The 14,575-nt window shown below is 37.9% G+C and overlaps 1 protein-coding gene across 1 annotated transcript in view; it reads left to right on the top strand.

Annotated features, from left to right (window-relative positions):
• The window catches only part of AEBP2 (AE binding protein 2), a 63,079-nt gene that overhangs the window by 12,908 nt on the left and 35,596 nt on the right, over window positions 1–14,575 (top strand). The window contains exon 2 of the mRNA XM_082740648.1: window positions 11,342–11,549. Coding sequence (XP_082596774.1) covers window positions 11,342–11,549 — 208 coding nt within the window. The remainder of the gene's footprint in view (window positions 1–11,341; window positions 11,550–14,575) is intronic.

Here is a 14,575-nt window from a genome sequence, read left to right on the forward strand (position 1 = left end):
CATAAAATGTAACGGGCAGACAGTTCATAATTTTCTTGAAGTGCCTGTTTCCTTTAACTTGTTTAGTTTAATGACTTTCAGTCCCATTGTCAATGTCTAGAATAAGGAGCAGGGCACAAAATTATAGTCCATTCCAACAAATGGAGTTGAGAAATAGTAGAATTTTACTCTTAAAGTTGTATATTATCCATATAATGTCAGGTATACAGCTTCACACTTTTCAAGAATACAGGTTTGTCCTAAATGGTTGGCACTCTTTTGAATTTTAGCCTTTAATAATTTTGATTATAAGCATGGGAGAAACATAGAGTAATCATTCTAGTAATGAGTAGCAATTTCATAGATGACAGGAACATAACCTGTTAGTCAAGTAACAGCTTACCTAGTTGGGTGATTAGATTACGGATCCCTGGTGTGTGGATATAAAGCTGTTTACCTACAGTTTGATAAATACCTTGAAAATTATGTATAGTATATGTATTTCTGTGTAAAGCTATTACCAGTTAGAATTAAGCTAAGTTTATAATGCTTGCTGTGATCCTGTTAAATGTAAGTTACAAATCAGAATTTTTATTTCCTTTTATCTCATGCCATTTTCTTCAGTCCATATGCAAGACAGTGTTTCATTCTTTTTAAAGTAAGAATTATAGAATATTTGTTTTATAGCAAGATAGGAGCTTATAAACCTAAGTCTTTCTAAAGATTGTATGGTTTTCATTGAAGAACAAAAATAAAACAGCCTTGATTCTTTAGAGATTAGGAAAGTTCCTTTGTGGAATCTCAATAACTTCCAAATATGGAAGGAAGTAGTTAGATGTCTTGATCATCCTGTTTTCCTACTATATTATTATTATCATTTTTTAAGATTTTATTTTTAAGTAATCTCTACACCCAGTGTGGAGCTTGAATTCACAATCCCCAGATCAAGAGTTGCACGTTCCACTGACTGAGGCAGTCAGGTGCCCCTTCCTATTACATTCTTTAAGTTTATGGCACTTTTTTATCCTCTCTTTCACTTATTCTGTGTATGATACAGCTCCATGTTTTCTGTTTTTGTTGTTGTTTCTAACTTTTTAATGTAAAAGTACTATCCATTTCATAGCTTGTAGTTTGACAGTTTTAGGACTATTGTTTAGAAAATAAACAATCTAAAAACACTTTACAGACTGAGTAGTGGATGAAATTTTTTTCCCCCAAATGATTTTTTTTTTTTAAAGATTTTATTTATTTATTTGACAGAGAGGGATCACAAATAGGCAGAGAGGCAGGCAGAGTGGGAGGGGGAAGCAGGCTCCTTGCTGAGCAGAGAGCCTGATTCGGGGCTCGATCCCAGGACCCTGGGATCATGACCCGAGCTGAAGGCAGAGGTTTAGCCCACTGTGCCACCCAGGTGCCCCCCCCCCCATGAAGTTTTTGTGTGGAACCCCAATGTCCAAGACATAGTGAAATGATATTTTATTAGTATTATTTTTTAGAAGTTCAAAAATTTTACATTAATTTATAAAGTAAGTCAGAACAGTAAAACTTAAGTGAATTTGAATTCAAAGTGCAGTTTAAAAATGAATGTTACAAGTTTATGTCAGTTTTAGTATTTAAACAAAATTTCCTCATTCTGTTTCCTTTTTTTTTAAAAGATTTTATTTATTTATATGACAGAGAGAGATCACAAGTAGGCAAAGAGGCAGGCAGAGAGAGAGAGAGGAGGAAGCAGGCTCCCCACCCAGCAGAGAGCCTGATGCGGGACTCGATCCCAGGACCCTGAGATCATGACCTGAGCTGAAGGCAGTGGCTTAACCCACTGAGCCACCCAGGCGTCCCCCCCCCCTTTTTTTTAAAGATTTTATTTATTTGACAAACAGAGATCAGAAGTAGGCATAGAGGCAGGCAGCGGGGTGGGGGGTGGAAAGCAGGCTACTTACTGAGCAGAGAGCCCCATGCGGGGCTCGATCCCAGGACGCTGGGATCATGACCGGAGCTGAAGGCAGAGGCTTTAACCCACTGAGCCACCCAGGCGCCCCTCCTTATTTTGTTTCTTTAATTCTTTTTTTTTTTTGTCATTCTCACCAAATGTTTTAAGCTTTTTTTTTTTTTTTTTTTAAGATTTCATTTATTTGTCAGAGAGAGTGAGCACAAGCAGCAGGTAGAGCAGGCTGAGGGAGAAGCAGACTCTCTCTGAGCAAGGAGCCTGATGCAGGACTCCATCCCAGGACCCTGGGATCATGACCTGAGCTTAACCCAGTTAGCCGATTGAGCCACCCAGGTGTCCTCAACAATTTTCTTTTTTTTTTTTTTTAAAGATTTTGTTTATTTGAGAGAGAGAGAGGCAGAGATAGCCAGAGAGAGCACAGTGAGAGAAAGCATGAGCGAGGAGCCACCCAGGGGCCCCTCTTTGTTTTATTTTGGCTGCTTAGTCTTGAAAATTTGATTTGCAGATATGGGCAACTTGTCTTTCAGTCTCCAGATACTACACTTCGTTCTACTGATCAAGAACTATGAAAGGGGATTACTAGTAGGGAAATTCTGTTTGAAAAATATCATTACTTAATGATCTGAACTGTCTTTATATCAGTAAAAATGCAGTAAAACTTTTTTTTTTTTAAGATTTTATTTATTTATTTGACAGAGATCACAAGTAGGCAGAGAGGCAGGCAGAGAGAGATGGGGGAAGCAGGCTCCCCGCTGAGCAGAGAGCCTGATGTGGGGCTCTATCGTAGGACCCTGAGCCGAAAGGCAGAGGCTTAACCCACTGAGCCACCCAGGCACCCCAAGCAGTAAAACTCTTAGTATTGTTCTATGTCAGCCCTTTAATTTGTTATTAGTTCCCTAGGAGGGGAGAGCATGTAGCAAATAACAGTCTTCTTGGAAGGTATTTAATTGGGTAAGGCGTAAGGGTGTGATTTGCAGATCTAATTTTATGTAAATGGATATGTGGAGGCCTAAATTAGATATGCAGTACAGATCTCCAACTTTTCTAATCAATCACATATATATAGGAAATTATGATATTTAAAGTTTTATGAGTGACAAGAGTAAATTATACTTGTATTCAAATTATACATCCATGTACCTTCAGGCCCCTGTTTTCAACCCTCCTTTCAAGTTAGACATTTCAGGGGCATTTGGTGTCTCATTTGGTTAAGTTCTGACTTTGGCTCAGGTCTTAATCCTAAGGTCTTGGGATCAAACCTTTTATTGGTCTACCTGCTCAGTGGGGAGCCTGTTTCTCTCTCCCTCTGCCTGCTGTTCCCTGCTCATGCTCTCCCTGTCAAATAAATCTTAAAAAAAAAAAAAGTTAGACATTTAAGTAACTTAGAAATTATGAGCAGGGAGAAGAAAAGAACCCAAAGATACCAAGGAAAATCCACAATATAAATGACTTTCCTCATAGGTAACTGAAAAGAAGACTCCCAATAAGGCTTCTACCCATTGGACCTCAGATTCAATTTCAAATTCATCAGTTACACTCAGAATAAAATAAAAATATTCCATCTCAGGAACATAATCTTTCCAATCTGTTTTAGAGAGTCATTTAAGCTTTGGTCCAGAACAGTGGTTCTCAGACCTTTTGCCTTTAAAAATCCATTTGTTTTCTTAAATGTTGAGGAATATAACTTAGATCTCAGTAAAGTTATTAAAGTTACTGAAAAAATAAAAAACTTTTGTTTATGTGGGTTATATTTGTCACTATTACAGGAACAGAAATTAAGACCAAGAACTTTAGAAACATTAATTTAAAAATGAACCAATTATATGTAACAGTATTTTCTTTCAGTTTTTAAGGAGATTCCCTGCCCGGTGTGGGGCTTGAACTCATTACTCTTAGATCAAGAGTTGCATGCTCTACCACCTGAGCCAGCCAGGCACCCCTAAACAGTATTTTCTTTCTTTCTTTTTTTTAAAAAAATATTTTATTTATTTATCTGACAGAGATTACAAGTAGGCAGAGAGGCAGGCAGAGAGAGAGGAGGAAGCAGGCTCCCCGCCTGAGCAGAGAGCCAGATGCGAGGCTCGATCCCAGGACCTTGGGATCATGACCTGAGCCGAAGGTAGAGACTTAACCCACTGAGCCGCCCAGGCACCGCCTAAACAGTATTTTCTTACCATAGAATAACTTTTCCAGTTTAAAAAAAATTGAAGAATGATGTTTTATATCTAATGTCTTTAATACCTGGTGTAACAGCTAGTTTTCATATCAACTTCTGCATTCAGTCTGTTGCAATGAATTGTTTGGTTGAACTATTTGAAGGCTATCTGGCCTCATGCAGATATTTAGGTGGAAAAGGAAGGCTATTTTTAATAGGCTTTTAAGGTTAATTTTATGTCTATTTGAGAAAAGGGATAGTGTTTTTTTTGTTTGTTTGTTTTGCAGTGTTTGCAATGTGGAATCTGAAACCAAATCAGTGAACTTTTCTTATTCTGTTACATGAAGAGCCTGATCTGTCCTCCATCATGACAATATAACATCCATGTATTGCTTTCTCTTTTCTTGTATCTTGTCATTCAGCAAGCTTTACTTTTCAGTGTTGGCAGCCCTTTCAGCTGTGGTCATATCCACCACACAGATGTTTTGCTCGACAGTAATTTGAGTTCTCAAAGAAGGGTCTATTATATGTATGAGTGACTTGGCCCTTGAATTCTCAGAGGAAGTCATTTTCATAAAATCTGTGTACTTTAGATGTTGGGGTAAAAACGTCTGGTGTGCCAGGTAGTTTCTTTTTTCTTTCTTTCTTTTTTTTTTTTTTAAAGATTTTATTTATTTATTTGTCAGAGAGAGAACAAGCGAGCGAGAGCGAGCATAGGCAGACAGAGTGGAAGGCAGAGTCAGAGGGAGAAGCAGGCTCCCTGCGGAGCAAGGAGCCCGATGCGGGACTCGATCCCAGGATGCTGGGATCATGACCTGAGCCGAAGGCAGCTGCTTAACCAACTGAGCCACCCAGGCGTCCCCAGGTAGTTTCTTTTTTTTTTTTTTTTTTTTTTAATTTTATTTATTTATTTGACAGAGAGAGATCACAAGTAGGTAGAGAAGCAGGTAGAGAGAGAAGAGGAAGCAGGCTCCCTGCTGAGCAGAGAGCCCGATATGGGGCTCGATCCCAGGACCCTGGGATCATGACCCGAGCTGAAGGCAGAGGCTTTAACCCACTGAGCCACCCAGGCGCCCCCCCAGGTAGTTTCTTAACAAGAGGAAAAGAGCCCATGGAAAAGAGGGAAAAGGGAATGTGGTTAGGTTGAAAATGTCTCATGTCCTTCTCTAAATATTGCATTTGAATTTCTAACAGCATGTGCTCTTTGAAACTTAGGGATTATCTGTTGTCACAGGGTGTGCATGTGTGTCTGTGAGTGTGTTTTTGTGTATGCTTTAGTTTATCATTTTGTAATGGGAGACATTTCCTTGCATAGTCTGATGGGTCTTACTTGGGTAATAATGGTAAAAGATTTTTTAGAATTTTACTACTTACACTGTGGTAGCAGGAGTATCAACAGGTACCTGCTTGTTAAAAATACAGTATCTCAGGGCGCCTGGGTGGCTCAGTGGGTTAAGCCGCTGCCTTCGGCTCAGGCCATGATCTCAGGGTCCTGGGATCGAGTCCCGCATCGGGCTCTCTGCTCAGCAGGGAGCCTGCTTCCCTCTCTCTTTCTCTGCCTGCCTCTCCATCTACTTGTGATTTCTCTCTGTCAAATAAATAAATAAAATCTTTAAAAAAAAAATACAGTATCTCAGGTCCTACCCCCAAATCTACAAAATCAGTATCTGCATTTGCTAAGATGCCAGGTAATACATAGAATACTGAGAAACACTGCTTTAGAATTACTGTAATGACCTGAATAAGAGTGCTTTTTCTGGCTTTGGTTTTTGTCCAAATACTTTTGTTTTACAGAATCAATAGGTATTCATTGGGAAGGAGAACTGAATGAAAAATTTTAATGTATTTACTATCCTAGGAATATTACAGAATAAGTGGAAGGAATGTGCCCTTCTAGTTCAGATCATCTTTTTTTTTTTAATTTTTTATTTTTTATAAACATATATTTTTATCCCCAGGGGTACAGGTTTGTGAATCACCAGGTTTATACACTTCACAGCACTCACCAAAGCACACACCCTCCCCAATGTCCATAATCCCACCCCCTTCTCCCAACCCCCCTCCCCCCAACAACCCTCAGTTTGTTTTGTGAGATTAAGAGTCACTTATGGTTTGTCTCCCTCCCAATTCCATCTTGTTTCATTGATTCTTTTTCTACCCACTTAAGCCCCCATGTTGCATCACCACTTTCTCATATCAGGGAGATCATATGATAGTTGTCTTTCTCTGCTTGACTTATTTCGCTAAGCATGATACGCTCTAGTTCCATCCATGTTGTCGCAAATGGCAAGATTTCATTTCTTTTGATGGCTGCATAGTATTCCATTGTGTATGTATACCACATCTTCTTGATCCATTCATCTGTTGATGGACATATAGGTTCTTTCCATAGTTTGGCTATTGTGGACATTGCTGCTATAAATATTCGGGTGCACGTGCCCCTTTGGATCACTACGTTTGTATCTTTAGGGTAAATACCCAGTAGTGCAATTGCTGGGTCATAGGGCAGTTCTATTTTCAACATTTTGAGGAACCTCCATGCTGTTTTCCAGAGTGGCTGCACCAGCTTGCATTCCCACCAGCAGTGTAGGAGGGTTCCCCTTTCTCCGCATCCTCACCAGCATCTGTCATTTCTTGACTTGTTGATTTTAGCCATTCTGACTGGTGTGAGGTGATATCTCATTGTGGTTTTGATTTGTATTTCCCTGATGCCGAGTGATATGGAGCACTTTTTTATGTGTCTGTTGGCCATCTGGATGTCTTCTTTGCAGAAATGTCTGTTCATGTCCTCTGCCCATTTCTTGATTGGATTATTTGTTCTTTGGGTGTTGAGTTTGCTAAGTTCTTTATAGATTTTGGACACTAGTCCTTTATCTGATATGTCGTTTGCAAATATCTTCTCCCATTCTGTCAGTTGTCTTTTGATTTTGTTAACTGTTTCCTTTGCTGTGCAAAAGCTTTTGATCTTGATGAAATCCCAATAGTTCATTTTTGTCTAGTTCAGCTTATCTTGATATCTTACTGTTACAGGAAGGAGGAGAACATTTTTCTGTGACATCTGTGTCTAGCTCAGTGTCCTGTCAAAATTGAAGTTAACTGTACCTTATCTCCTGTGCTTTTCTGCCTCAGGACTGTTGCCTTTATCAGTCTTAGGAATGGAGAGAACTGCTGATTCCAGCATGGGTCTGGGGCCAAAAGGGAGCCTGGAGGCTTAGGATTTGGGCACTTCCTAGAAGTTGGAGAAAACCTAAGAGGGACTATATGGCAGGACTCCATTTGGCCCTGCTACGGAATGGGAGACTCTGGGTATGCTGCACATGTGTGACGGTCTCTCTCTCTCTCTCTTTTTTTTAAAGATTTTATTTATTTGTCAGAGAGAGAGAGGGAGAGAGCGAACACAGGCAGACAGAATGGCAGGCAGAGGCAGAGGGAGAAGCAGACTCCCTGCCCAGCAAGGAGCTGGATGTGGGACTCGATCCCAGGACGCTGGGATTATGACCGGAGCCGAAGGCAGCTGCTCAACCAACTGAGCCACACAGGCCTCCCTGTGTGACAGTCTCTTGATCAAGTCTTCTAGGGCCTGGGACCTGTCTCTTACTTCCTCTGCCGTTGCATTTGCAGCTTAGTTGACACTGATGGACACAATTCATGCTCTTAACATCAGCATTATGCCATCTTTTTATGAGGATATGTATCTACATGAAGTACTGTGTTTCAAGTGAAAGATACTGCACATAGACTGACTACCTAGTGCTTAGTGTTTGTGGATATTTGGACTTACAAGGTTCCCCTTCTATGGTAAAATTAATAAGCAAAAAATATACACTAAGCACTTTCTTATATAAGACTATAAGATAGTCTTATATTGCTAGTTGGATATATTAAGTAATATATAATATAATATATATTATAGTAAGTAGAGTCTCTTGACCTTTACTTTATCTAATTTAAGGAGAAAATTGGTTTCATTTTCTTTCTTTTTTTTTTTTTAAAGATTTTATTTATTTATTTATTTGACAGAGAGAAATCACAAGTAGACAGAGAGGCAGGCAGAGAGAGAGAGAGAGAGGGAAGCAGGCTCCCTGCCGAGCAGAGAGCCCGATGCGGGACTCGATCCCAGGACCCTGAGATCATGACCTGAGCCGAAGGCAGCGGCTTAACCACTGAGCCACCCAGGCGCCCTCATTTTCTTTTTTTTTTTTTATTTTATTAAGATTTTGGTTGATAGATTGATTGATTTGACACACAGGGAGAGATCACACATAGGCAAAGAGGCAGGCAGAGAGAGAGGGAAGCAGGCTCCTTGATGAGCAGAGAGCCCGATGTAGGGCTCGATCCCAGGACCCTGAGATCATGACCTGAGCCTATGGCAAGGCTTAATCTACTGAGCTACTACCTAGGCTCCCCACAGAGTTTTTTTTATTTATTTGAGAGAGAGCATGAGAGGGGGAAGGACAGAGGGAGAAGTAGACCCCTGCTGAACAGGGAGCCCTATTGGGGGCTTGATTCTGGAACTCCAGTGTCGTGACCTGAGCTGAATTCAGATAGTCGCTCTGGTTTCATTTTCAACTAATTTTGGACTTTTACTTAAAAGCAGTACAGGTATGCGATTAACAATTATTCAGAAGGTGTATATAGTGAAAGCTCTCTCCTACTGACCCTCCCTTCCCTCCTCCAAAAAAACATGGATAGTGTTTGTGTATCCTTTAAAAGAAGTTTTGCCTTTAGAAGATAGCTGTGTCTATATCTCCCTCCCTGATTTAGGTATGGAAATTAGAGCATTACTACCCTGCATTTGTGTGTGTGTGTGTGTTTATACTTTGCTATACTTTAGAGATTATATCAGAAGAGGTCACGGATATTTATTTCTTTCCCTAAGATTGTTTATAAATTGAGTGGTTTGGTGGTTCACTTAAAACTATTAATATTTTATTTGCCTTTGGTTTACAGAAGTATTGAGTTTTATAGTCAAAATGTTTTAAAATACATGAAACAAACAGTAAGAAAAATATTAAGGGCCTCAGGAAAATTGAAATTTCTAAGGCTTGTGCTCGCTTCGGCAGCACATATATTGAAATTTCTACAGCTCAAATTAAAATACACATTTCAGTGTAGAAAAACTGACATACAGTTTATGCAAAAAACAAAAAATATGAATAAATGTTCAGGTATTCAAGAGGTGATTTGCATTTGAGAGTTTAATAGAGATTATAAAGGGGAAATAAAAAACCCTAATCTCTACACCCAGTGTGGGGCTGAAATTTACAACCCTGAGATCAAGAGTCACATGCTCTACTGGTTCAATCAAGATTACAGAGTTTTAAAATAAGTTTTAGAGTTTACATTTGGAATATATATATTGACTGGTAGATAGCCAGATGAACTTATGTGAACATTCTTTAAAGTAAAATCTGAGATATTTTTCATGTCTGAAGCAACCTACAGAAACATTTTTGGTAGTTACTTTATTTATTTATTTTTAAAGATTTTATTTATTTGAGAGAGAGAGCGTGCACATGAGGCAGGCGTGGGGAGCAGAGGGAGAAGCAGACTCCTTGCTAAGTAGGGAGCTGGATGCTGGGACTTGATCCTCCAGGGACTCCAGGATCATGACCTGAGCTGAAGGCAGTCATTTAACCAGCTGAGCCACCCAGGTGCCCTTGCTAGTTTTTTTTAAATGGGTGCATAGGGTGTAGATACAAATCATTATTAAGCTTCCTTAATGAGGAGGTGGGGGGAAACAAGAGAAGCTTACTTAATAAGTTAAAATTTATTTTGACTTTTACATATCAGCAAATAAGTTTGGTTGTAGGTGAATGTTCTTATTTTTAGAAGGTGTATGCTGAAATAATTGTGGCTGAAGTATCATGTTGCAACCTGCAGATGATTGAGGGGGGAAAATACAGCAAATAGGACAAAATGAAAATTGTCAAGTTCAGATTTAGATATACTTTTCTGTGTCATTGAAATTTTCTGTAATAACTTTGGAGTAGGGAAGCATACCCCTTAAAAGTTAATAGAACTTTCATAATTTTTGTTACTTAAATTGTAAGTAGATACATAGCTTTTGATGGATTTTAACCTGCAAACATTCTTACTGTTGACCCTTCTGTGGTTGAAACTATTTTCCTATAGTTTCTGTATTGGGAAGATACTAAAATGAAAATTTTTTTTAATGAATTGCTTTTAATTAAACAAGTATGTTTATGCATTTATGTTAGAAAAAAGAATGAGCGCAAGGGAAGGGGCAAAGGGAGAGAACCCCAAGCAGGCTCTGCATAGCATGGAGCCTGATGTGGGGTTTGCTCTCATAGCCCTGAGATCATGACATCTGAGCCAAGTTGGATGCTTAACCGACTGAGCCACTGGGACCTCTAAAGATTCCCTTTTTTAAGATTTTATTTACTTATTTGATGAGTCACATATTCTATTGACTGAGCCAGCGAGCTTCCCCTAAACTGATTACTTTTAAAAGGGAGGCAAAAGTGTGTTACATTTTATTAAGATATGGAACTTTGGGCGTTCAGAATTACTTCTATTACTCTATTTCTACTAATAAGTGATTTTCTTTAAAAAAAAAAAAATTGAGGGCCAGGCAAAGACATTTTATTTGGACTTCAGTAAAATCAGGGAAACTTCGCTTGGACCCAGTTTTCTCTCTTCTCGTTTATTTATTTATTTATTTAAAAGATTTTATTTATTTGTCAGAGAGAGAGAGTACAAGCAGGGGGAATGGCAAGCAGAAGTAGGCTGAGGGAAAAGCAGGCTCCCTGCTGATCAAGGAGCCTAGGGGGGGACTTGATCCAAGGAGTCTGGGATCATGACCTCAGTGGAAGGCGGATGCTTAACTGAATGCTTAACTGACTGAGCCGCCCAGGTGTCCCTGGTTTTTATATTTAAAAGAGAAAATACAGCACAGTTTCCCAAACTTCTTTGAGATGGAGAGAGGTGGGCTGTGTGACAAGCAGTTGAATCCTCAGATTAGTGAATAGACAAAAGGTTTTGGATTAACAAGTGATTTACAGAACTGTAAAGATACTCTTGGTTCTCAGTTATTTATAGCTGGAAACTATTACTTGATTTGTACTTTATTGCCAACTAAATAATTTCAAATCAGTGTTGTTTTCTAATAGAAAATATGGTTAGTATGCTTTGTATGGAGCAGAATGTTAAGTAGTAATCTTAATCAAGTATTTATAAGATCATATTCATGTTAGTGAATTTCTAGGAATAACACAGCCTTTTTTCTTCTTTTGTAGCATAAGCAGTACTATAATGGATGTAGACAGCACAATATCCAGTGGGCGTTCAACTCCAGCAATGATGAATGGACAAGGAAGCACTACTTCTTCAAGCAAAAATATTGCCTATAATTGTTGTTGGGACCAGTGCCAGGCTTGCTTCAACTCTAGTCCAGATCTGGCAGATCACATCCGTTCCATACATGTAGATGGTCAGCGAGGAGGGGTTGGTTTTGTCATTTCTTTTTTTCACTCCCTGTTTTCATTAGTTTTATTAATTTATAATTGCTAGTTAGGCTTTTTTTCTCAAAGTAATTTTGGATTGTTTTTACACAGGCTTTATTTTTTCACAACTTTTTTATTTCCCACATACTTGATGGAATCAAATAGAGAACATATGTGTTGGATTTTAATTTGCCTTTAGACAAAATTAGACTTTCTAAAATATAGTGGGAAGAAATTCTATTTTCTAAAATATAGTGGTAATATTAGACTTTCTAATATATAGTGGGAATATAATAAACGAATGCCACCTATTCCAAGTTACTGATGTTTTAAGTTGAGGACATTTAGGAGTTGGCACTGTCTAGGATTTCTTTTGTTAGAGTGGTCCTAAATGATCTCTGATGCTGAAATTAACTGGAGAGATTATTGGTACCAGGATTAATATATACAGTTCTGTTAAATGACACCTTGCATTCGTATTGTGAATGAGAACTGATCATCTTTTCCCAGGTTTTAACAGAGCTGACTTAGATAGAAATGATTAGTGAGAATTGACCTATTCCCTTTTAGGAATGCATTTAATTGTGTCCGTTTATATAATTTTTATTGGATAGTGAATTAAGAGCTAAATAAATTAGGTGAGTCCAAAGTATAATGGATCAAAGTATTATAATGTTCCTTAAAATTTTTTTCAACTTTACTAGGTTTGTCTTGAATAGTTACCACACTTTTAAGTGCATTTTCCAGAAATTAATGCCACATTGTAAGTACAGATAAGCTTTAGGCCACATAATTTCCTATCAGCCTGCCACCACTATTGAGATAATACTGATATTAAAATGGTTAAGATCATTATGGTTTAAGAAAGTGGGTAACTATTTCCAAGGTTGCATTGATTGATCTTTTTTTAAAAAAACATGCAACCATATAAGCATGTCTTCAACATTTTAACTGGTGATATTTGTGCTTTGGAATTTCTTTTAAGAAATCTTTGCCTTTGTCACAATATGTTGTAATGTGTCAGCAGTCTTTTGACTACATGAATTTGATAAGTAAAGATTTGTCTTAGTAGATTTGATTTTGATGACAGATGGTATATTAATGAACTTTGCCCATCATATGGTATTTTCACTTTCTAACACAGCCCAGCTCAATGGTTAGGTTACTTTTCTAATAATCTTTTCCCTTCTCTCATATTTCAGATTTTTAGGGTGAACTGTCAACCAAGTTGGTTTCCTAGTTATTACAGAGTTGCCTTTTGTGAGTCAGTGCTTGATGTCACTTGGAATATATCAGTAAGATAGCCTTTTGAGCCATAGCATGATGCTTTTTTAGTTACTCAACTTAGCAACTATATATAGGATCATCAGAGTGTAGATTACTGGGCTTCTCTTAGTAGGTGTGGAAGAATTTCACATTTATAATTGTTGGATCCTACATGTTGAGGAGTGGTGTACAGCCTTATGAGAAAGTTTTTTAGCCTTTTAAGGATCTGTAGAAAAAATAGAGGTGCAGACTTTATCATGTAATCACTGCAGGTGTATTTACTTAATTGATATCAAAGAGCTAAGCATGAAGTCTTGGTATTTCTATTAGTATAAACTTGCTGAAATGAATCTCCCTGCCCCCCATGTCATTTCTTGAATGCATATTCATAAATTACTTTATTGTAAGATTGGCTAATTTTAGGATTAATGCTGTTTTGACCAGAGAAAGGAGCCCTGATCCTTGAAGGACATTAATTGCTGAACTATAAATGTTAAAGAATCAGAGGAATGGAGAAAATATGTTGAAATCACTTTTTACATACCACTCACTGGTACATAGACTAAGCTTTCAGAATGAAAGTATGAATGAAACTTTGAAATCTATACACAACTATGTAACAGGAAATCTTGATCTGGTTTTGTGCTTAAAATAGAGTGGGTGTCGGTTGGGACTTTTTTTTTTTTGAATGGCCTCTTTGAAGGGAACTTTAAAAGAGGCGTTAAGTACATTCATATTGTTGTACAACCATCGTCACTATCCATTTCCAGAATTTTTTCAGTATCTCAAAACTGAAATTTGTACCCATTTAACAAGAGCTCCCTAATCCTTTCTTTCCCCAGCAACTAGTAACCACTATTCTACTTTCTGTCTTCATAATTGTGGCTGTTCTAGATATCTTATATATATGTAATTCAGCTGATTTTCATGACACAATTTTAGTTTTTTAGATTTCTTATTTCTCTTCTTTCTACCCCAAGTGTTAAACTGTCTTGATGGAACAGAAACAAATGAGGAAAAAATTGGTACCTCTAGAGGATTTTATGCTTCTAATTATTAAGATGAGTTTTATTGGAGCAGTAAGTTAGCAAGATCTAAATACTATATTATTCCTGTTCTTTTTCTCATCCCATTCTAATTGTCACCTTGGGAAAATAAAACCATTAAGTAACAGCTTAGAAACTTCTTTCCCTCCCTTTAAGCTTTTTATGTTGCCATGTCACATGATTGTAATGATATTTGGAGGCTGAAATTGGGTAGAGTTTAGCTTTTCCTGATCTTTTCATATATCAAAGTGATTATATTCTATTTCAAAAGTTAAACTAACCCTTTAAATACCAAATTATGAATGTAACTTTTATTTATTTATTTTTTTAAGATTATTTATTTGGTGGTGGGGGCACGGGGAGCAGGAGAGAGAGTCTCAGACTCTGTGCTGAGCACAGAGCCCGACCAGGGCCTCAATCTCAAAACCCTGAGATCACTACCTGAGCCAAAACCAAGAGTCGGATACCTAACTTACTGAGCCCTTCAAGCACCCGAAATGTACTTTTTCATAAGAACACTTAAAGTGTGTGTGGAGGGAAGAACGCTTAAAAGTGTTTGTTCCTATTTAAAATACAAAAACAAAGAAGCAAAGGAAAAAACACCCTTTTTTTCTTAGGGATAGTAGAATTGTGTTCTTGGGTCCATACTTCTATGCATGACTAGATTTCAAAGACTAGACTGAGCTATTTTACTAACCAGTATTCCTAATTCCAG

This window comes from Mustela nivalis (genome assembly GCF_964662115.1).
Source record: "Mustela nivalis genome assembly, chromosome: 7".
In the NCBI taxonomy this organism is placed as follows: domain Eukaryota; kingdom Metazoa; phylum Chordata; class Mammalia; order Carnivora; family Mustelidae; genus Mustela; species Mustela nivalis.